This window comes from Acipenser ruthenus, chromosome 41 (assembly GCF_902713425.1).
Source record: "Acipenser ruthenus chromosome 41, fAciRut3.2 maternal haplotype, whole genome shotgun sequence".
In the NCBI taxonomy this organism is placed as follows: domain Eukaryota; kingdom Metazoa; phylum Chordata; class Actinopteri; order Acipenseriformes; family Acipenseridae; genus Acipenser; species Acipenser ruthenus.
The window spans coordinates 10124626-10149303 of NC_081229.1; the positions used below are offsets into that span (position 1 = coordinate 10124626).

Consider the following 24678-nt stretch of genomic DNA (forward strand, 5'->3'; position numbering starts at 1 on the left):
ACCTGTATAAGCTGTGGGAGAGCTGTGTGCGACTATTCAGCAACAATACTGTTGCTGTTGTGTTGAATGTTGTCTTTAGGCTTTTTAATCCTATTCTATACAGCTACATTATATTGTACAGTACAAAGAATCTGTCTTTCTAAGCAAAATCTACTGCCTGACAATGTCACACTGCAGGAACAGGTGGGCACCGTGCCATAGGGTGCAGTGAAATGGCTTGGCTGAGTAGAGTAACTCCTCCTCTACTGGGAATATATATAAATTATCATCTGCTTTCACAGACCCTGATTAGCACTATGCTTGGACTACCTGACCTGAGGTAACATTAGGTACTGCAAGATTAGTGCTGATTGGGGTCTGTGAAGCCAGCTGATTATTTGATAAATCATGTTACCAGCTGCAATAGAGGTGAGAAATCACATCAGTGATAATATTGCCCTGATCATCTGAACCACACTGCTGTCATAAAGAAATGCAGGCTGATGGCAGCTTTAGAAGCACAATTTAAATATTACTGCAAACACCAACCCAACACTCATGACCGTCACATGAATAGCACACGTACAAAACCAGATCACAGTTAATGAAATGATGATGATGATTATTATTATTATTATTATTATTATTATTATTATTATTATTATTATTATTATTATTATTATTATTATTAAATATTATTATTATTACACCGTGTAACACATTTTTTTTTTTTTTTTGGTTCCTGGGTAGTAAGTGTTATTTCCTAATTGCTTATGCCTCAAAAGTATAGAAAATAGGATGTCCCTCAAAGTCCATATCCTTGATGCTCATCTTGATAAATTCAAGGAGAACATGGGAGCGTACTCGGAGGAGCAAGGCGAGCGCTTCCACCAGGATATACTGGACTTTGAACGCCGCTACCAAGGACAGTATAAAGAGAACATGATGGGAGACTACATTTGGGGGCTGATTCGTGAAAGTGATTTACAGTATAATCGTAAATCTCGAAAAACTACTCACTTCTAAATCTTATGTAGTCATTTTTGTATTACTTTAGTATAAATACATGTTAATTTGGATTCATATGTTGTTTTTTTCTGACTTTATGTGAACGAAAAGACACAAATTTGCCCGTTTTCTCATTGGAAATAGGTAAATTTCAAAATATCACTGTCCTGGTCACAAAAGCAAAGTTTGTGGGGAATAATAGCCATTTTCTATACTTTTGAGGTATAAGCAATTAGGAAATAACACTTACTACCCAGGAACAAAAATTGTGTTACATAGTGTTATTATTATTATTATTATTATTATTATTATTATTATTATTATCACCAGGCACTCCAGTCCCTGTGGATCTCCACCTGATCTCTGACAGTATGGTCTGGCCGGAGGCTTGGCAGTACTGCAAGGATCACTACACTGACCTAGTGAGCCTCACAAGCCTGGCTGCACAGAACAGAGTGTCGGAGCTCGTCAGGAACAGCACTGCGTCGCGATTCTGGATCGGCCTGCACAGAACCGTTGTGTATAATAACTGGTACTGGGTTGCTGGTAAGGATAAGAAGGGGCTCCTAAACTACACTAACTGGGCCCCTGGGGAGCCCAACAATCCTTACTATGAGCACTGTGGGGAGATGGTGCTGAGGGAGGATGGGGGGGCTGAGTGGAATGATCTGTGCTGTTATGAAAAGCTCTCCTTTATCTGTTTCAAAGATTAACAACACCCCTAAAAGGGTGTACAGCAGTGGTTCTAAATCTGTAGTCGGGACCCCTTTTAAGGTCACTTTAGTCTGAAAAAAACCTATTTACTAATAAATTATAGAAATATCTAAATCTGAATGATATTGTGTAAGCAATGTGTGAGTAATAAAGGAAATCGAAGTCTTGTATGTGACAGAGTTTGCAATGCCATGTCTGCTCTCTATAAAGAGCTGCTGCAATGCACTGCAGCCATTGCGGATGGTAGGTCTGCTTGTGATGTGGTCGCTTGAAACCTTCCTGTGAACCCCCAGGGTTCCCAACCCCCAGTCTGAGAACCACTGTCTCCACAGAACCCAGAGCTTTACTATAGGAGTAATACACCAAAATACTATAGAAGAAAATGCTATGTAGCAATCTTTAATGATATACATTATTCTGATATTTCATTGTTCTTGTTTAATATCCTATTGTGTGTGTGTTCTGTGTGATTCTCTGTTGTTTCAACTAAGAGCATCATCTGCCGTGCTTACTAACTATTCCAGTAAAATGCCTCCTGAAAAGACTCCTCAAGGCTGATTGTAATGAAGTGAGGTGGGGAAGCATAATAGTGTTGCACAGTCTTCAGTGCTTCTCCTAAAGGCCTCAGTACACAGTGCAACGCTAACATGCTTCCCCACCTCACTTCCTCACAGTCAGCCTTGAGGAGTCTTTTCAGAAGCTGCTTCACTTGTTTTTTTAGTTCAGGATCCTCAGCTGTTTAAAATGCAGCGTGTAGATAAACTGCTGCATCCTGGTACCTTTGCTGTAGGTCACTTGAGGACGCAGCAGCAGCTTAGTTTAAATCATTAGTATCTATAACGTTGACTATGAAATATCTACTTTCCAAATTGAAGTATAAAACACAAGCAAAACAAAGGGGCCAGTGATAATATTGCAGGGGTTACAACAACAACATCATTTCATTTTATATAGTGCCTTTCATAACAAGTATCCCAGGGCACTTCACAGAGGAAAAAAAAGAGAGTTATACAAAAGCCAAATCAAATAAGAACGCCTTAAGACGAGTTTTAAAAATCACTGAAGTGTCTGAATTTCTTATAATATTTGGGAGGGAATTCCAAAGTTTGGGAGCACAGACACTGAAAGCCCTGTCCCCTTGAGTGCGCAGCCGAGATTTCGGAACAACCAACAAACCAACCCTGAAGAACGTAGATTTCAGGAGGAGACGTAGGAGACAATCAAGTCAACAGCGTATGCAGGTGCCATGCCATGTAAGGCTTTATAAGTTAAAAGAGCAATTTTAAAATCTATTCTAAACTTTTAGTAAGCTTTAAGAAAATGGATTTTAACCCTTGCTTAGCAGTCCTTTAATGCAGGATACATTGTTAAGAGGAGAAGCACAGCGGGGGGGAATGGGTTAACTTGCCATGTTTATTATTCCTACTTTTTAAGCTTTTTTTCTTTTAAAAATAAAAATGTTTTAAATATTTAAGTAGTTTTTATGTATTTAAGAAAGTGTGTCTGTAGTCGGGCCTGTGTGATGTCATCAGCACTAGTATCACAAACACTCCACTTGGAAAAGAAAAGAAACTCTTTTCTGTCCCTTGTTTGCACTCCTGTGTTGCTTCCCTGAGCTGCAGCAGAGCGGTCGTTCATACCCCCCTGCTGCTGCAGGTAGTCTCAGCAGCGTGCCTGTTTAGTGCACACCAGAGTGACACAAAGAGAGACCAGAAAGCTTCAAGGAGGGAGGAAGCTTGTGTGCCTGCAGACTAAACTACCTGCCTCTGGGGAATGCAAACAAACTGGACAGCCAACAGGGCCTGGTTTCTGATGAAGCAGATTGCAGCTCATGCTAATCTGATGAGGAATGTAGTAAAGAGACACACTGTAATTCTATTTTAATATGATGCTACATCTTTCAATATATTGAATAAGTCCTGCCTCACTCTTTATATTCTACATTTCTGAGTGTATCTGCCATTATAAAATGAATAAAGAGTTGAATTTCAGTTTGAACCCTCAGTCTTTTGTTTCCTGATTTCTCTAAATATAACACATACCACTAACACCTTCTCAAAACGTTTTAATCATCCAGAAATACAACTGAATCCACTGTTACACAGAAGACAGCCTAAACACAAGAACGTCAGGGTTATTCTGCCACCTACTGTTTCCAGCGAGGTATTGCAGGAGAGGTGAGGCTATATAGCAACTATATTATAGGGGAGAGGCTAGAACTTTGTTCTGCATATTTCAATGATTTATTCAGTATAAATGAATTGGCTTGTTTTTAAAATAATCATGTACAACGCACACAAGTCTATACTGTTTAAAATGATAAAAACACACAGCATAATAGAACAATGACAGTAACCATGCAATGTATGTAAAGTCTTAACCCTGTAGATCTTATAATTACAGAGAGTCCAGCACAGTTTCATACAGAAGGCATCAGATTTGTTGGTTTCAATGTTTTTTCCATCAATTTGAATGAGAAATGGCAGTCCTGAAACAAGGTCCCACGCGGGGGGGATAACCACTCACGGTGGGAAGCAAAATCAACTTGTGTTCTCTTCCAATCAGACGCTGCACTTTAGTATTTAAAAATAATTTCATTTGGAAAACAACAGTGACAATAGAGAAAAGTGTAAGGTACTGCACACAGGCAATACAAATGTGCATTATAAATATCATATGGGAGATACTGAAATTGAAAAAGGAATCTATGAAAAAGACCTAGGAGTTTATGTTGACTCAGACATGTCTTCATCTAGACAATGAGGGGAAACTATAAAATAGGCCAACAAGATGCTCGGATATATTGTGAAAAGTGTTGAATTTAAATCAAGGGAAGTAATGTTAAAACTTTACAATGCATTAGTAAGACCTCACCTAGAATATTGTGTTCAGTTCTGGTCACCTCACTACAAAAAGGATATTGCTGCTCTAGAAAGAGTGCAAAGAAGAGCAACCAGAATTATCCTCTGTTTAAAAGGCATGTTGTATGCAGACAGGCTTAAAGAATTGAATCTATTCAGTCTTGAACAAAGAAGACTACGCAGTGATCTGATTGAAGCATTCAAAATTCTGACAATATCGACCCAAGGGACTTTTTCAACTTTTTAACACAGAGAATTGTGAGGGTCTGGAACCAACTCCCCAGTAATGTTGTTGAAGCTGATACCCTGGGATCCTTCAAGAAGCTGCTTGATGAGATTCTGGGATCAATAAGCTACTAACAACCAAACGAGCAAGATGGGCTGAATGGCCTCCTCTCATTTGTAAACTTTCTTATGTTCTTAACAACAACAACAACATGGAGCCTTTCAGCTAATCTAAGGGGTCACGACTCTGTGGAGTTTCTCATTGGGGTTCTGGGACACACTGGGTGTGATCTTTGTGATCTAAGTTAAGATGTGAGTGGAACTAAAAAGCTCAGCCTTGTTCAGTTTTGAAACTACGGAAATCCAAAAAGACCAATGTTTCAAATTGTCAACTATTTCCTCATTTCACAAGAGGTGTTGAAGTGCTGTACATTATGTCAGCAGGCAAAACATGTGTTATTTTTTTTGTTATTTATATTGACCAAGATAAATAGCATCTCATTCTTTAAATCTTGAATCCAATCTTTAAAACATCAGTATCTGTAGTTCTGAATATCTTGAGCATTCTTTAAATAAGTGATTAGGCAAAATATACATTATTTATTTATTTATTTATTTCTAAGCAGACACCCTTATCCAGAGTGACTTACAATTGTTACTAAATATCACAGTACAAAGAATCACATTAGAATATCCCATTATAAAAGATCACATTACAGAATATCACATTACAGATAAGAGCAGTTATAAAGTACAATAAAATCAATAGCAAATGAGATCAAATAAGAGCAGAATAAAGAACACAGTAAGTAATTACATTTAAGAGCGAGTTCAACTAAGAGCAGTTAACTTATAGTAAAAATAATACCTTGAGTCAGTAAAGTCCAGTAAAAGGACAGTAAGTACGATAAATGGATAAGAATGATTTCCAATAAAAGCAATTACAAAAAAAACTTTAATACGGATACCTATAAGAGTAAAATCAAGTACAAGATACAGGAAATGCTTATAATTAAGAGCAGTAGTAGAACACAGCGTGGTATGGAGCAGTTCAGTGCAAGTACAAGCTGATGCAAGTACTGGAACAACTGGGAGCCATCTAGTCCAGTATAGCTGAGAGCTGTGAGGTTTACAGATGCTGTCTGAACAGGTGTGTCTTGAGGAGGCACTGGAAGGTGGTCAGGGACTGAGCAGTGCTGATATCCGTGGGTAGGTCATTCCACTACTGATGAGTGAGGGAGGAGAAGAAGCGGGCTCTGGAAGCGGCAGAACGGAGTGGGGGTGTACAGCTAATCTGCCCAGTGGTGGAGGAGCGGAGAGGGTGAGAGAGGGTGTAGGGAGAAATGATGTCTGGAGATAGGAGGGAGCAGAAAGGTCAAGGCAGTGATAGGCGAGATTTGAATTGGATGCGAGCAGCAATAGGGAGCCAGTGCAGAGGGCAGAGCAGCGGTGTAGCGTGGGAGAAACGAGGAAGGGAAAAGACAAGGCGAGCAGCAGAGTTTTGGATGAGCTGGAGCGGACGGATAGCAGAGGCAGGGAGGCCAGCCATGAGGGAGTTGCGGTAATCAAGGCGGGACAGTACCAGGGCCTGAACTAGGAGCTGTGTGCAGTAATCATGAGGAAGGGGTGAATTCTGTGCTTATTGCTGAAGAAGAAGTGACAGGAGTGTGCCAGAGTAGAGATGTGCTGAGAGTAGGAGAGGGAGGGGTCGAGGGTGACACCGAGGTTCTTGGTGGATGAGGAGGGAGAGAGGGTGAGGGATTCAAGAGGAATAGAGATAGAGAGATCAGCGATGGGGGAGGAAGAGGGGGAAGAAAAGGAGGTCTGATTTGGAGAGGTTGTTTTTGTGATGATGCGAGCACATCCAGGAGGAAATGTTGAAGTCAGAGTGGGGATAGGAGAGGAAGATCTGGGCATCATCAGCATATAAATGATACAAAAAGCCATGGGAGGAGCTGTAGGGAGCAGGTGTAGGGAGAAAACAGGAGGGGTCCCAGGACTAAGCCTTGGGGGACACCTGTCAAAAGAGAGCAAAAGGCAAAAGGTGAACCACGGAGGAGAGGAGGAAGTCAAGCTCATGAAAAATATATTTCATATTACAAGAACATAAGAAAGGTTACAAGGTTCTGTTCTGAATGCACCTTTATCTAATCTTCATTTGCCACTCCTATTTTTGTGTCTGGCTTATTGGTCTGTAGTGACCTGGTTCGATTTTGTCTCCCTTTTTTTTTTCAAAAGCCAGTAACAAATGTCTTAAAGACCGCCAATAATGGCAAAGAAACTACAACACTGAGTGACTCTCATACCTGCAGACCAGCATGGGGGAGAGGCACAGAGAGCACTGAGTGACTCTCATACCTGCAGACCAGCATGGGGGAGAGGCACAGAGAGCACTGAGTGACTCTCATACCTGCAGACCAGCATGGGGGAGAGGCACAGAGAGCACTGAGTGACTCTCATACCTGCAGACCAGCATGGGGGAGAGGCACAGAGAGCCCTGAGTGACTCTCATACCTGCAGACCAGCATGGGGGAGAGGCACAGAGAGCACTGAGTGACTCTCATACCTGCAGACCAGCATGGGGGAGAGGCACAGAGAGCACTGAGTGACTCTCATACCTGCAGACCAGCATGGGAGAGAGGCACAGAGAGCCCTGAGTGACTCTCATACCTGCAGACCAGCATGGGGGAGAGGCACAGAGAGCACTGAGTGACTCTCATACCTGCAGACCAGCATGGGGGAGAGGCACAGAGAGCACTGAGTGACTCTCATACCTGCAGACCAGCATGGGGGAGAGGCACAGAGAGCACTGAGTGACTTTCATACCTGCAGACCAGCATGGGGGAGAGGCACAGAGAGCCCTGAGTGACTCTCATACCTGCAGACCAGCATGGGGGAGAGGCACAGAGAGCCCTGAGTGACTCTCATACCTGCAGACCAGCATGGGGGAGAGGCACAGAGAGCACTGAGTGACTCTCATACCTGCAGACCAGCATGGGGGAGAGGCACAGAGAGCACTGAGTGACTCTCATACCTGCAGACCAGCATGGGGGAGAGGAACAGAGAGCCCTGAGTGACTCTCATACCTGCAGCCCAGCATGGGGGAGAGGCACAGAGAGCCTTGAGTGACTCTCATACCTGCAGACCAGCATGGGGGGAGAGGCACAGAGAGCACTGAGTGACTCTCATACCTGCAGACCAGCATGGGGGAGAGGCACAGAGAGCACTGAGTGACTCTCATACCTGCAGACCAGCATGGGGGAGAGGCACAGACAGCCCTGAGTGACTCTCATACCTGCAGACCAGCATGGGGGAGAGGCACAGAGAGCACTGAGTGACTTTCATACCTGCAGACCAGCATGGGGGAGAGGCACAGAGAGCCCTGAGTGACTCTCATACGTGCAGACCAGCATGGGGGAGAGGCACAGAGAGCACCGAGTGACTCTCATACCTGCAGACCAGCATGGTGGAGAGGCACAGAGAGCCCTGAGTGACTCTCTTAGCTGCAGACCAGCATGGGGGAGAGGCACAGTGAGTCCTGAGTGACTCTCATACCTGCACACCAGCATGGGGGAGAGGGGTGCTGGATGGAGTTGTATCTTCAGAGGTGATTCAAAATAAAGAAAATATATGAACTGCACCAATCATGCTGTGTTTGTATAAGCAAGCCTGAAATATACTTTGCACTGGTTTGTTTTTTTAGGTCTTTAACTGAGCTGCTCACGTTGCAGTAGTTAAAACATCTGATTTGTTTGCGAGGGCTGCAGCGCACACCTGTTGTTATTGTAGATACAAACTAGTGAGATTTGAATGTCTCCATGGCAACAGGGTTCCAGTGGCAGGTCATCAGCTGTGCGTGTTGGTACCTCCAGAATAATCAATATTGAAGTGGGGTACAAAGAGAGCCCAATCCTCGGACCCCTTCACTAAATATCTCAGGGTCCCTGAAGAGGTCATCGAGCCTGCCAGGACTGGTACAGCAGTCAGTGTGATTCCTGTCTGACAGTCACCATGGCAACAAGCAAGGGAAACAGTGACACCCCCAAGCACCCAAACCAGCAATACTATATATAAAAACTGTCTAAACCATGTTGTGACACTGTGTAATATAATAAACTATGAATATTGAAACACACGGCACATACCTCTATACATAATATCATATACATATTGTTTTTTAAATGGGAGTGACAGTCACTGTGTAAAGTATGAAGTCATTGGCTGTGCTGTTTGTCTCCACCCATCATACTCAGTATATCATATCATGTCTAAACTGAGCGTCATCTTGTCAGCGCGTTTCCAGCCGGGGAGGAGAACACTTTGGCACTGCTTTGAGTGTAAGGTAAGACTTTCCTAAAACACGATCTCGATGTACTTGTTTATACACTATTTAATTAAATTCCAATACATTTTTTCTGACACGGCTGTATATGAAATACATAAGAGATATTCTGGAATATGTTCATTATATCCTTGATTTAGTTTTAAAATGTAAACATTGATAACATATATGATGATGATGATTATTATTATATTTTCAATTATTATTAGTATTGCTACTAAGATGTTTTGCTTTATTATTCTTATTTTGTATTTCTACTGTTATTGCTGATTGTGATAATGCTGCTGTATATATCTCACGCTGTCTTATTCTCAAAGTTTAACTTTAAGACCTTTTCAAAGCTTGTTTGTGGGGTTAAATGGAATTTGATGTTCATGTATTTATTATTCTCTCATCGATACACACTTTGTATAGGAAATACATTGAACAGCAAGTGGTTATATGCGCAGGTATTATTTTAAAAAGACATCTATACAACTCTGTTCAATTAAAAAGCACAAAAGGCTTTAGTTTGAAAGCAGGGGAACCGCCCTACTTTGCATAACTCCTGCTGCAACCCCTGCTCGGTGTAGCTAAGTAAACATTCACATTGCTTTAATACCCCCTCAAACAAATGAGATGCTTTCAACACTGCACCCCGCCAGCCTGGGCAAGCACTTCATTGCTGGGTCTTGATGCAAATACAGGAAGTGCATGTTACAGGTGCAACAGCAGCAGGATAGCAGGACCCAGGGGAATCCTTTTACTCCTTCTACCCAATTGTTTAATTGTTGCCAATTTATTATACAATTATATAAATGAGCTATTTCTAGCAAACGGGATTGAACGCTGCACGAGACTAGGACGCGGTTGTGGTTTGCTTCGGTGGAAAGGAAAGGAAAGGAATCAGTTCTCACGTTCTGCTAAGACTGGGCAAGGCTGGGCAGAGAATGACGTCTAGGTCACATAACCACGTTTTGCCTGAGTGACCTCCAGTTATTATCTTTTCATTACATGGTTTCTTTTAGTGTTTCTTGATTGTGTTTTATATATACACACACACACACACACACACACACACACACACACACACACACACACACACACACACACACACACTGACACACACACACACACACACACACACACACACACTGACACACACACACACACACACACACACACACACACACACACACACACACACACACTGACACACACACACACACACACACACACACTGACACACACACACACACACACACACACACAGTTGTAGTCAAAAGTTGACATACCCCAATGGAAATTTATAATTTCTAGAAATTTTTGGAAAACAAAGAACTTTAGGAACAATCTTTTGCAGTAAAAGTTTTGCTTTTGTGGATGAGGGGGAAAAAAAATAGATGTCTACAATTATTTATTTCAGCAATTTCTTTTTGCAAAACTCCAAAAATGCTAATTCAAAGGTATGCATACCCTTTGATGCTATGACAGTATTGTACAAGGTGCTATACATTCAATACGATAAGAACCCAATTCTAGAAAAGTTTAGAAAAGGAATCCACTTTTTATTTTCATTTATTGGTACAATAATACCCGAAAATAAATTGTAACTGCAATTGGTACCAAATAAGCACTGTAATATTTGTTCAAGTTTATCTTTTATGAAAAGTTATTTTATTGAGGTACATTAAATGCATTATTTTTACATGAAGTGTATTTAAAAATGTTGGCAGAAACCAAATAAAGTGTTAATAACAGTAAGTTTATTTAGTGAAGTATTCTTGCCTTCTGTTTGTGTTTTTAAATAACTTCAGCTGCTGTGTTTATTCACTATGAAGATAATACTTCAGATTGTTTCACTGCAATATTAGTTGTCTGTGTCACAGCTGTGTGTTTGCAGTGGGGTTTGTTGTGTTAGTGTTATTTAGAGTAAAAACGTCACTCTAATTCTAATTAACAGTGGTTTCTGCTGCTGTAATAATAACGTCAGATATTTTAAATCACTGAAAACATATTCTGTATACAGTTGGAGATATAGTCACTACAATAACTACTAATGAGAACTGTTAATTGTATAGGGGGGGATGACTGGATTCAATCATATGACTGTCTTACAAAGCTTACTGTGTTGAAGCTTGCGAGAGTAATCGAAGCTCAAAGTTAAAATGAATTTCAGCAGGAGTTGCAAGGAGTTCTAAACTTACGTCATCAGCTAAAAGGATGTCCTGCGCATGGGCAAGTCATCCAGTTAGGGTTAGGATTATAAAAGCATGTCCTGCGCATGGGCAAGTCATCCAGTTAGGGTTAGGATTATAAAAGGATGTCCTGCGCATGGGCAAGTCATCCAGTTAGGGTTAGGGTTATAATTCGGATTAGGGTTAGGGTTATAAAAGGATGTCCTGCGCATGGGCAAGTCATCCAGTTAGGGTTAGGGTTATAATTCGGATTAGGGTTAGGGTTATAAAAGGATGTCCTGCGCATGGGCAAATCATCCAGTTAGGGTTAGGATTATAAAAGCATGTCCTGCGCATGGGCAAGTCATCCAGTTAGGGTTAGGGTTATAAAAGGATGTCCTGCGCATGGGCAAATCATCCAGTTAGGGTTAGGGTTATAATTCGGATTTCACGGACATTTCGCGGACCTGTTTAAACATTAAATACACCTAATATTTCAGAGCACTATAAAAGCCTGCACATAGTGCTACTTGCTTCCTTACTAAAACAGAGTGCTGTCATTTGTTAAAAGGCAAGCATGCAACATCTCCCAGCAGGTGCTGCCGACATTCTCTGTCTGGTGTGGATTTGAACATACATTGAGACTGCACGTCTGCATCCACTGAATTGATTGGAAGTGTACGGCAAAGCTTTGCCAAGTTATACAGATGTGGAAATCCATTAGAAACGGTCCCAAAACTCGGTTACCCAAAGGAATCTGGCATTCTTTAATAAAGTCAATGTATGCAGCACGCTCGTTGTCATGTTATTTGTCCCATCCAGGAATCTATTTCATCAGTAACGAGTCAAAATAAAGAAAACGCGCCTATTCGGGTCTAAAATCCTAACTGCGTTTCAAAAGTAAACAGCATGCTGTTTGAAGCGAGGTGGCTGTGCTTGATTGGACACGTAGTGCTGATTAAACTTGGATATAACCGACACAGGAATCCTTTTTTTGTCTGCGCTGACTTTCCAGTTTGTTTTCTGAAAGCTGTTTGTTTTAGATTCTGTTCAGCAGCCTTTTGCTAAATGTGGGATTCTGAAGTTCTAGCGATCGATCGTATTTTCTTTAAGTCACATTACAAGATGTGCGTCTAATGCTGAAAACTAGATTTTAGCAACCTGAATGAAAACAACGCAGCTCTGCCTGTGTCCCTCCTGCTCCGCACAGTACAGCAGGTCACAGAAAAGCCAATATAGACGCACTGATAGGCTGATTAAAACATTGTTATCATCTGAACAGTGAACAAGAATGCTAACCGCTTTGTACTATTTCTGTTTTTTAATTATATTTTTCTGTTTGTTTTTGCCTAAGTGCAATTATTATTATTATTATTATTAGTAGTAGTAGTATTTATTTATTTATTAGCAGACGCCCGGTCAAGAGTCCAGAGTCCTAACCACTACTCCACACTGCTGGTCTCCACACTGCAATGCACACGGGAAGGCGAAGGAATACAAAAAAAACGCCTATCTACAAAAGAGAGACACAGTTTGCGTCGTTTGCGTTGTGCAGTAGTTCACGAGGTTCCTTCCTCCCCTCACCAACGGAGTGTCCCGATTTTTCACTCTTGCTGTCTGGTCACCCTGTGTGGACCGCTCCATTTGTTTTTGTTTTCTGAAAATCCCCTTTGTTACAGTCACACACAACGTCACTTTTACTTCTTATTCTCTTAAACTTTATATTTGATCGATGGATATCAATGTAGAATTAAATCCAGTTTAATATATATATATATATATATATATATATATATATATATATATATTCTTCCCATTCAAATCATCAAACATTACTGCAATCTACCCAATATATGGGATAGGGCAGCAGTGTGGAGTAGCGGTTAGGGCTCTGGACTCTTGACCGGAGGGTCGTGGGTTCAATCCCAGGTGGGGGACACTGCTGCTGTACCCTTGAGTAAGGTAATAAAAACACAACTTTATAAATGGGTAATTGTATGTAAAAATAAAGTGATTTTTTGTAACAATTATAAGTCGCCGTGGGTAAGGGCATCAGCTAAGAAATAAATAACAATAATAATAGAAATTAGAATCTCGATTACTGGCTATCCCAACCTCTTGACAGCCAAACCACCGAAACCCGAAATGTCCTTGTCCAGGGCAACTTACAATTGTTACAAAATATCACATTATACAGATATCACATAATTTTTTACATACAATTCCCCATTTATACAGTTGGGTTTTTACTGGAGCAATCTAGGTAAAGTACCTTGCTCAAGGGCACAGCAGCAGTGTCCACCACCTGGGATTGAACCCACGACCCTCCAGAGCCCTAACCACTACTCTACACTGCTGACTATGTTGGCAGATAGCACACACATGCGTTCTGTAAATATCCATCCTTATGCAGTGCAGATGGGTCTCCTGCAGAGTTGTCCATCTTAATGATGGCTGTCTGTGGTTGCTTGTGTTGCCTTGTCCCTTCCACTGCTTGTAAGGAGGTGGGAGGGGATGCAGTGTTAGGATTAAAAACCCAAACATCGCATTTCTCTACTTCAGTCATTAATATAAACCCTAACTGATGCATTTTTAGGGAACCTTTTTTTTTTTTTTTTTTGCAAATTATAGTAATTTACTGATTTAATTTTTATATTTATTAATATGACGTTATCATGTTTCACGTCATTCAAATCCTTTTTTTATTTTAAGCCTGCAATCGTGTTGAGGTGTATTTACAGCTATTGTAGTGTACGGGTCGTGTGCGCATGCGCAGTAACCACTTCAGAGACTTGTTTGTCGTTCCACGAACACAGCTGCGTTTATTTAATAAACTTTTGAACAGAAACCCAAAGACAGACCGAACCCAAACTCTGGTCAGGACAGGTAAGCGTGTTTCCTGACAAACACAAGTACTGTGACTATTTGTAGCACACAGATTTCCACTGCCAGTTCACCTCTCCTTACAGTCCCCAAATAGACCTATTTATACAGCTGGGTAATCAGTTAATGAACGAATTCCAACTGAACAATCGCACACCATTACCTCTAATTCAAGACTGTGACCTTGTTAAACCCACATGCTTTATTCAAACACTGACATCTAGTGGACATGTCTGTCATTACAGTTTTAAAAACCCCTGTCAGCAGCGTGTAGGTACTATATAATACTGCAATGCCAGGATGCTTTACATTTGCATATAGGCTACGCATATTTGAACTCTTATCCTTGCATTCTGAGAAGTGAGTGTAGTTTTGTAATGTGCTGTTTCTATTTTCTACACTGCAGCATCGTGCTCAGGCATGACGATGCAAGCTCGCAATTAAGAGCTTCTCATTTCGGTGACCCACAGTGTTTTCTGTGTTTTAGGACGTGGGTTGTTTGCATTGTTACTGAATATTTTCCTTTTGCTAAATTTTAAAATGTGAAAATACACCTATCCTTTACCTTATCTGACCACTTCCAATTTTACAAACACATCCTATTGAAGGTTCTAATGAATGTGATTAAAAGTGAGGCATCAGTTAAATACCTCTTATTTTGCATCACCTATAAGGATGTTTAAAAGTACTACAGGGGCAAAGAATTCACAAATAAATAACAGCTAGAGCACAACGTCACAGTCATGTGAACACATGGGGAAGGTGAGATGTCTGAACTGTCCTGTTTGTAATGATTAAGTGCACGTGTTGCTTGTTATAACACACAAGCTATTGTACAGAAAAGCCAGTCCGGAGCCACTCGAAGCTTAACCTGCATTGAGGTGATTCACAGAAAGTCTTCTGTTTCTAATGCAGAGTCTGTTGTGATGGGGGAGAGAGGGCTGCTCATCCTTCTGCTTGCAGGTGAGTTTCCTTTATTTCTGCTTTTCTCTCTGTTTGCTTTGATATTGTCCACATTCCCTCTCAGAAGATCATGTGGTTCTTAAAGCTGCAGTGTCCCTCAATCACGTTCAATCTAAACTAACGTGTGATTCCTGGGTGTGTGTTCACTGCACTGCTCCACTTCTACAGAGCAGACCTTGTTGCTGTTGTATCTGCTCAGCTCAGCACAAGGTACTGATCAGTAATGTGGGAGGTATACGGAGGCTGCCTGTTGTCACACTTATTTTTTTTAGCTATTAGGAGTATCAGAATCTGGTTTCAGTCCTAAGTGTAGTTTAGCAAAGGTTATTCTACAGCTTTTCAAGATACCTTAATCTGGGATGAACCTACAGAGGCTGCCTGTCTGTCCAGAGTTATTATCAGAATCTGGGGTATATTGAGGCCGTCTCTCTGTCTGTGTTACACATTATTTATCTAGAGAGGTTCTTATTCCTCTTGTGTTTGACCTGTCTGACTATCAGCTACACTGTCACATGTCAATGTGTTTTTGGAATATAATTAAATACAAATAAATTGTATTTTGTTTTAAAAGTCTTTACTTCCTCTGTTGGGACAGAACATTTCTGCGAATAAGCTTTATAAGATGTTATCCTGTCTCAGTCAGTTTAATCTTTCACTCCGCTAGCTAGCCGTATTTTAATAATGTTTTTTGTTTGTTTTCCTAGGGTTTTGTGTGCCCACATCCAACCAGATCATTAAACATGTGTTTGTAAATACTCTGAAGAGCTGGTCTGAAGCTCAGAGCTACTGTAGTGAGAATCACACAGACCTGGCCACTGTGCGCAGCCAGGAAGAAGCACAGCAGCTCTTAAATATTGCAGGAGCTTCTCTGAGTGATTCTGCCTGGATCGGGCTGTATCGTGATGACACACAGAACTGGCAGTGGTCTAACAGCGATGATGTCATCTACTCCAACTGGAGGGCAGACCTCTTCTGTGCTTCAGTCAATTCAGTGGGACAGTGGGAGGACAGAGTCTGCTCTGAGATGAAAGCTTCCATGTGCTACCAAGGTAAAGATGCAATTGTTTTACATTGCACTTTCATTATTAGTTTACTACAGTTACTATTTCTAGGCATCCCTTTGAAGGGAGCTTTAATGAGTTTGCAAATCTGCCACCGCCACTCCTACAGCTGCTGATATCTCAGACTATTTCTGCTGTGAAATATTTTCAGTCAAAATCCTGTATCCAAGTTACCCTTGAATGGATACAGAAACATATGTCACTGCTGGCATAACGACTTTAAATTGCTTTTAAATTGGTTCAGGTGGAATTGGATCCTGTTTGACTGCAACTGTGACCAGGACCCTATTTAATCTTCTTCAACAAAACAGCTGTGCTGTTTTAGTCATCCCAAAAAGCAGGCTCTTTCCTACCTATGCTCTCTACCCTCTTTGCTTTGTGTACTGTCTACACTGCTGTCTCTGTCAGTTTGTTCACTCTGTCCACTGTGACTTTCTCTGCTACCCCCATCCTTTTCTTCTTTTGCACTAGCAAAATCTCTCACCAGCACTTCTCTAACCCTTCCAACCTGATCTCACAACCTCTGCCTCCATCATTTGCAACAAGGCTGACTTCATCTCTGCCTACACCTCTCATCTCTCTCTCTTGACTTTCTCGACCTTATAGAAACATGGATCACCCTGAGAACACTGCTACCCCAGCTGCTCTCTCCTCTCTCTGTGTCCTCTCTCGCTCTCCCCGCTCCTCAGGACGAGGTGGGTGAACTGGATTTCTACTTTTTCCATCCTGGAACTTCTTGCTCCTTTCTACTCTCTCTTCCATCTCTAAGCAGCTTTTGAGTTTCATGGCGTTGAATTGCACTCCCCTTTTCATCTGCTCCTTATTGTTCTCTATCAGCCCCGTCCCCCTGCTCACTTTTTTGACAAGCTTGTCTTCCTCTTCTCTTCCATCGCCGCCTCTATTCCTACCATTTTGTTCGGTGATTTTAACATTCATCTATCTAGCTGGACTCATTCTGCTGGCTTCCTCCTACTTCTTCATCCTTTCTCTCTCCAACTCTCCCCCTCACCCACTCACAAAGCTGGCTGCCAACTGGACCTGATTTTCTCCAGAAACTCCGCTCCCTTTCCCCAACCACCTTTAGAACATAAGAACATAAGAAAGTTTACAAACGAGAGGAGGCCATTCAGCCCATCTTGCTCGTTTGGTTGTTTATAGCTTATTGATCCCAGAATCTCATCAAGCAGCTTCTTGAAGGATCCCAGGGTTTCAGCTTCAACAACATTACTGGGGAGTTGGTTCCAGACCCTCACAATTCTCTGTGTAAACAAGTGCCTCCTATTTTCTGTTCTGAATGCCCCTTTATCTAATCTCCATTTGTGACCCCTGGTCCTTTTTTCTTTTTTCAAGTCAAAGAAGTCCCCCGGGTTGACATTGTCTATACCTTTTAGAATTTTGAATGTTTGAATCAGATTGCCACATAGTCTTCTTTGTTCAAGACTGAATAGATTCAATTCTTTTAGCCTGTCTGCATACGACATGCCTTTTAAACCTGGAATAATTCTGGTTGCTCTTCTTTGCACTCTTTCTAGAGCAGCAATATCCTTTTTGTAACAAGGTGACCAGAACTGAACACAATATTCTAGGTGAGGTCTTACTAATGCATTGTAAAGTTTTAATATTACTTCCCTTGATTTAAATGCAACACTTCTCACAATATATCCGAGCATCTTGTTAGCCTTTTTTATAGCTTCCCCACATTGTCTAGATGAAGACATTTCTGAGTCAACATAAACTCCTAGGTCTTTTTCATAGTTCCCTTCTTCAATTTCACTATCTCCCATATGATATTTATAATGCACATTTTTATTGCCTGCATGCAATACTTTACACTTTTCTCTATTAAATTTAATTTGCCATGTGTCTGCCCAATTCTGAATGCTGTCTAGATCATTTTGAATGACCTTTGCTGCTTCAACAGTGTTTGCCACTCCTCCTATTTTTGTGTCGTCTGCAAATTGAACGAGTTTTGCTTACTATACCAGAATCTAAATCATTAATGTAGATTAGGAATAGCAGAGGACCTAATACTGATCCCTGTGGTACACCACTGGTTCCCTCGCTCCATTTTGAGGTTTCTCCTCTAATCAGTACTTTCTGTTTTCTACCTGTTAACCACTCCCTAATCCATGTGCATGCATTTCCTTGAATCCCTACTGCGTTCAGTTTGAGAATTAATCTTTTATGCAGGACTTTGACAAAAGCTTTCTGGAAATCTAAATAAACCATGTTGTATGCTTTGCAGTTATCCATTTTCAATGTTGCATCCTCAAAAAAGTCAAGTAGGTTAATTAGACATGATCTCCCTTTCCTAAAACCATGCTGGCTGTCTCCCAGGATATTGTTACCATATAAGTAATTTTCCATTTTGGATCTTATTATAGTTTCCATAAATTTCCATATAATAGAAGTCAGGCTTATTGGTCTGTAGTTACCTGGTTCGGTTTTGTCTCCCTTTTTGTGGATCGGTATTACGTTTGCAATTTTCCAGTCTGTCGGTACAACCCCTGTGTCAAGAGACTGTTGCATGATCTTGGTTAGCTGTTTGTAAATAACTCCTTTCATTTCATTGAGTACTATTGGGAGGATCTCATCTGGCACAGGGGATTTGTTTATTTTAAGAGCTCCTAGTCCCTTTAACACTTCTGCCTCTGTTATGCTAAAGTTATTTAAAATTGGATAGGAACAGGTCGACATGTGGGGCATGTTGTCCGTGTCCTCCTTTGTAGAAACCTGTGAAAAGTAATCATTTAATATATTTGCTATTTTTTTTCTTCGTCTATGATTTTGCCATTTGTGTCTCTTAAACATTTAACCTCCTCTTTGAATGTTCTCTTGCTGTTATAATATTGGAAAAACATTTTGGAATTGGTTTTAGCCCCCTTAGCAATATTGATTTCTATCTCTCTCTTGGCCTTTCTAACTTCCTTTTTGACTTGTGTTTGCAGTTCCAAGTACTCTTTCTGTGTACTTTGTTTTTGGTCCCTTTTAAATGCTCTGTAAAGTGCCTTTTTTCGCTGAATATTTTTTTTAATTGATCTATTAAACCATTTTGGCCATTTTGTTTTAGATTTAGATTTATCTACTTTTGGGATGTAATTGTTTTGTGCCTCTAGTACTACATTTTTAAAAAACAGCCATCCTTTTTCTGTGGATGTTTTCTCTATTTTACTCAAATCTACTTCTACTAGTCTCTGTTTCATACCTTCGTAGTTTGCTTTTCTAAAATTGTAAACCTTAGCTTTAGTCATTACTTTTGGGGTTTTAAAAAATATTTCAAATGAGACCATGTTGTGGTCTGAGTTTGCCAATGGCTCTCTGACCTCTGTTTTAGTTATTCTGTCTTCATTATTTGAAAAGACTAAGTCAAGGCATGCCTCCCCTCTAGTCAGTGCCTTGACAAATTGCGTTAGGAAGCAGTCATTTGTCATTTCCACCATTTCAATTTCGACCCTAGTGCCCCCCAACGGGTTTTCCCATTTTATATGGGGGAAGTTGAAATCCCCCATTAGTATGGCTTCTACTTTTCTACATGCATTTCGAATGTCATTGTACAACAGATTATTTTGCTCAGCGTCTGAATTTGGTGGTCTATAGCATGCTCCTATTATTATGCCCTTTGAATTTGTGTCCATCATTCTGACCCATATTGATTCTGCATTGTTTTCTTTGTCCAGATTTAACACCTGGGCTTCAAGACTATTTCTTATGTATAGCGCTACCCCTCCGCCTCTTCTGTCCTGCCTGTCTTTCCTATACAGTGTGTACCCACTAATATTATATTCGTCTCCATCACTCTCGGATAACCAAGTTTCTGTAACACCTATCACATCGTAGTTACTTGTTAGTGCAGTAGCTTCAAGTTCTAACATTTTGTTTCTGAGACTTCTAGCATTAAGATAAATACATTTAATAGTGGTCTTACCTGAGTTGTTGCCCTTGTTTTGATGTAGTCTCCCTTCTGTTTTTTTTGTTTTCTCCCCCCTTCCTTTCTAGTTTAAATGCTTCTGAACCTCCTCAAGGAGCCTTTCTCCGAGTAGATTGGTTCCCTTTCTGTTTAAGTGCAGTCCGTCCCACCTGTATAGATATGCCCTTGTAATGAATTAGGTATGCAATTTATTTCAATGTAAATTTGTCTTTAGTCGCCCTGTTTAAGAACATCAAAATGTAATAAATGAGACATACCATATTTAAGTTTGGGATCATGTAGAACTCGGATTCCCTTAGCCAATAACCGACATTCACACAACGTGTCAGAAATATAAAACAATAGTTTATTTAAAGAATAAAAAGGGTTGCACAACCAATCTAATATTACAGAAAGGAAAGGCTATTGGTTAGAGATATGCGTGAATAGTATACAGTTCATTGATTTCATAGTGAAACGATTACAATGATCATAACATCATTAGAATACATGGTTATACAAATATTAAAATATGGCTTATCACACAAACTGTCTACTTTGCATTAGTATTTTCAATACGCGTTTCTCATTGTAATCGATCATGTCAGTATGCACGATAATTAATTCAACTTCCCAATCTGAACGGAATCCAACATTCCAGTACCTAATTAAGCAAATTAGTTTTACCGTGTTAATTTAGTTTAAACGCGATGTACCAAAATAATAATATGTTATCAGCCTCAATTGATTCAAATTAACTCAGAAATGGGTCTGTGACAGGATGGCTGAGCGGTGACATCAGACCAGAATGCAGGAAGATAAACAAACTCAAAAATACTGCAGTGCAAAAAGACGCTGCGGCGCCGTTTACTGTAACACAAAAATAAATAAAGTATTTAAACAACAAAAAAAAACACAGAGCAAAATAAAATGATAAACAAAAACAAAATCTCAAACACAAAACAGCCAATACGGGTCAGGCTGGGCAAATGCTGTCACTGATCCTGTATATTTTTTAAATGTTCTTTTCTCCGTTCTCCTCTCGCTCAACCGTACTCTCCACTGTACACCCACCCTGAGTGCAGAGAGCTGCCGGCTTTTATGGAGGTGACCATCTCCCGATTAGCAACAAATTAATCACTTAATTAAGCTCGGAGGATGGTCACCTTCGGCACAAGGTTTTTAAATTATTCCTGGCAGAGGACGAGCACCAATCTCGCCTCTGCCAGAACACATTTTAAAAATAAAAACCAAACAAACATAAATACAAAAACAAATAAATACAAAACAATAACTTGCTCAGGGGCGGAGGGGGAGAACCCGTTCTCACAGTAAACAAATCATAACTGTACAGGGCTCCTTGCCCTGTTACAGTCAGATTGAGGACAACACACAGTTTTGGGTTCAGAGCCACCAAACATCCACAGCTTCCAGCCTCTCATCTACTGTTTGTGTTTACAGAGACCAGCAACATCACTGAGAGATACACCCTGATTGAAGTTCTGAAAACCTGGACTGAAGCTCAGCAGTACTGTAGAGAACACCACACCGACCTCGTCAGTATAAAGGACGCCAGTAAAAATGAAGACCTAGTGAAGAAAGCGCAGGGCACGCCCTTCTGGATAGGCCTGTTCAATGAGCCCTGGAAGTGGTCACACCAGGGGGATAGCTACACATTTCAAACTTGGGCCAGTGGGGACCCAGACAACCGAGGAGGCAATGAGAACTGTGTGGTGATGGGTAGGACTGGTGGATGGTGTGATACTGCCTGCAACTCTCAGTACCCCTTCTTCTGCTGTGTGGGTAAGGATCCCGGCTCAGTCTGTGTTCTCATTTAGTTCAGTGTTTCACCCCAGTTTGTGTTTGTGTGGAGGGGGGTGACAGCTTATCTGTGCAGGAGAGTGGACCCATTCACTCCCTGTAATTGAAATTCCTTCTTGTTGGAAACTGGATTCCACAACAGTCTTGTAGGTTTTCCAAACCAAGCCTGCTGTATTTATAACTTCAGGATTGTAACCGTGTGATCACTGGAAAGCAAGAGGGGTTCCCTGTTTATTAAATGTACATTACAGTTTATAGAGCAAAGATTTTGTATTGGCAGCTTGTACAGGACCAGCTATTTTACGGCCCAAAGGAGCAGTTCAGCTGTCTAGAGTGTGGGGGCGGTTTCCTGTAGAGCCTTAGAAATCACAAGAGATAAACCTTCAGGTCCGAGTGCAGTGGTGTAGTTGAGCCGGAATGAGCCTTAACACGGATTGAACAGTGAATTGAGTTTTTCTCACATTGATTTGTATGGCTACCCCAGTGTTTCCATGACCTTTGTTACTCATGTTATAGTACAAACTACGAGCATATTGTTATATTTATTCTTCCATACAGTTATAGTAGCAGCCTACATTCTTACAAGACCAATAATCTGTGACCTTTAGTTACATTTACAGTGCAAATCTCGTCACTGAAGAACACGTTTTCACTGATCTTTATTGTGCTGTCCCCTCTCCCCAGGCGGCTCCTCTGGTCAGTGTTTCTATGAAGGAACTGAGAAGGCATGGCTGGAAGCTCAGAGCTACTGCAGAAACAAAGGCAAAGACCTGCCCACCATACAAGACCAGGACGGGGTTAATACGCTTATGGGTCTTATAGCTACAACTAATAACACCTATTTCTGGATGGGGCTGTATCATGACAAAGATAACTGGCAGTGGTCCAGCGGAGATTACATCATTTACTCCAACTGGAGAGCAGACCTCTTCTGTGCTTCAGTCAATTCTGATGGAGAGTGGCAGGATTCAGTCTGCAGCGAGAAGAAAGCTTTCATGTGCTACAGTGGTGAGTTGAGATTCAATTCCTTTGTTAATGAAACAGCTGACTGGACTGGGGGTTGAAGCCAGGTCCCCTGGATACTGCCCAGGTCTGTGACAGCTCAGCTCGTAGTGTAATGCTGTACAGTAAAGCCTGTATTAACAGCCACTTGGACTAAGCAGTGTAGGGGTAAGATGATGTGTATATCTAGTATATACATTTAATGTATTTGCATTGTTTTTTCTACTGTTGGTATTTAATGTACTATGCCCTGTATTTAATATATTATGCATTGTTCCTCACTATCTTGTAAAGCGCTTTGTGATCGTTGTCTACTATGAAAGGTGCTATATATTTATGTACAGTATATATATATATATATTGTAGCTTTTCAGGGGAACAAACTGGAGCCAGACCACTGCAGCAAGATCTCATTCAGATGTTTATTGATTCAATGTCAGGACACCACAACACAGCCCCGAGGAGCTCCTAAATAGAGATCCCCCCGAGCCATACTGGCTGACATACACAAGAGCACATTTACATACACACTGACCAATCGCTCAGACCCTGGGTCCTGCGCAAGCAGCTCCCTGGCAGAACCAAACACAAATCACAGTGCAGCAATGTGAAAAGTGGGTAGCAGTGCGCAGTGAAAGGGTGATGCAGGTGATCCAGACAACGACGCAACACAAAGTTCATGGTTCAAGTTCTTTTTATTTTCTGTTCCCACTCTTCTTGACTGTATAAATAATAAATGCTGGCTCTACCCAACTGTGGGTATTGTCAGCGTATAAACCAAGGGGTTTCAGTCCCGAAATAATACACAAACACAGACACACAGCACAGATACAGACACGTCTCCGGACAGTGCGTGCTCTAGATGCAGGTGCGGTGCTTGATCCAGGGGTGCTTGCTGGTGTACAGGTGCAGTGAAGTCCGGGCTTATGGCTGGCTTGAAGCGGCAGCACTCGGATATGTAGAATAGCCGTCTGGCAAAGACAATGATACACAGTTATTTGCAACAAACAATTCATGCACTGTTTTCTCCATCCTCGTTTCCTCCCCTTAACCACGACAAAGGAAGCGATTACGGCATCACGTCCCCCTAAAGTACCCTCAGCCCCGCCCCCTCCGATAGCTCGTTCAATCACGTCTCCTCCAATTCATGAATGAAGCTTCGCAACCCGTACTAGTTCTCCCTGCTCTGGGTGGGTTGTTCAGAGGAGAGAATGGAGGAATTGTAAGACAAATTGTAGGAGGCTGTGTGGTCTAGTGGTTAAAGAAAAGGGCTTGTAACCAGAAGGTCCCCGGTTCAAATCCCACCTCAGCCACTGACTCATTATGTGACCCTCAGCAAGTCACTTAACATCCTTGTGATCCGTCTTTTGGGTGAGATGTAATTGTAAGTGACTCTGCAGCTGATGCTTAATTCACACACCCTAGTCTCTGTAAGTCTCCTTGGATAAATAATAAACAAATAATAATAATAAGTGAGAGAAAGAGATGAAACGAAACAGAAAGTACAAATAATCTAGGAACAGTGAAGTCGATTTGCCCAGCCTGTTTGGTGTTTGGTGTTTGTGATTTTTGTTTTGGTTAAAACCTTTATTTTGCTCTGTGAGCAGTGTTTTTGTTTAAATTTTTATTTTATTTTTGTTATTTTAAAAAAACGACGCACGCTGCGTCTTTTGAAGCGCAGTATTTTTGTCTTTGTTTTCTTCCTGCATCACAGCGACACTGAAGGCACAAGGACCTATTTCTATTTTTTATTTAT

At 41.1% G+C, this 24678-nt stretch overlaps 2 protein-coding genes across 2 annotated transcripts in view; one reads left to right on the plus strand and one right to left on the minus strand.

Moving 5' to 3' along the window:
• LOC117968424 (C-type mannose receptor 2-like) overlaps positions 1–24678 on the minus strand; it is a 242708-nt gene that overhangs the window by 106196 nt on the left and 111834 nt on the right. The gene's annotated exons all lie outside the window — the stretch shown is intronic.
• Positions 1–24678, plus strand: part of LOC117964844 (macrophage mannose receptor 1-like) — a 99482-nt gene that overhangs the window by 72896 nt on the left and 1908 nt on the right. The window contains exons 8-9 of the mRNA XM_059010659.1: positions 21561–21902; positions 22605–22928. Coding sequence (XP_058866642.1) covers positions 21561–21902; positions 22605–22928 — 666 coding nt within the window. The remainder of the gene's footprint in view (positions 1–21560; positions 21903–22604; positions 22929–24678) is intronic.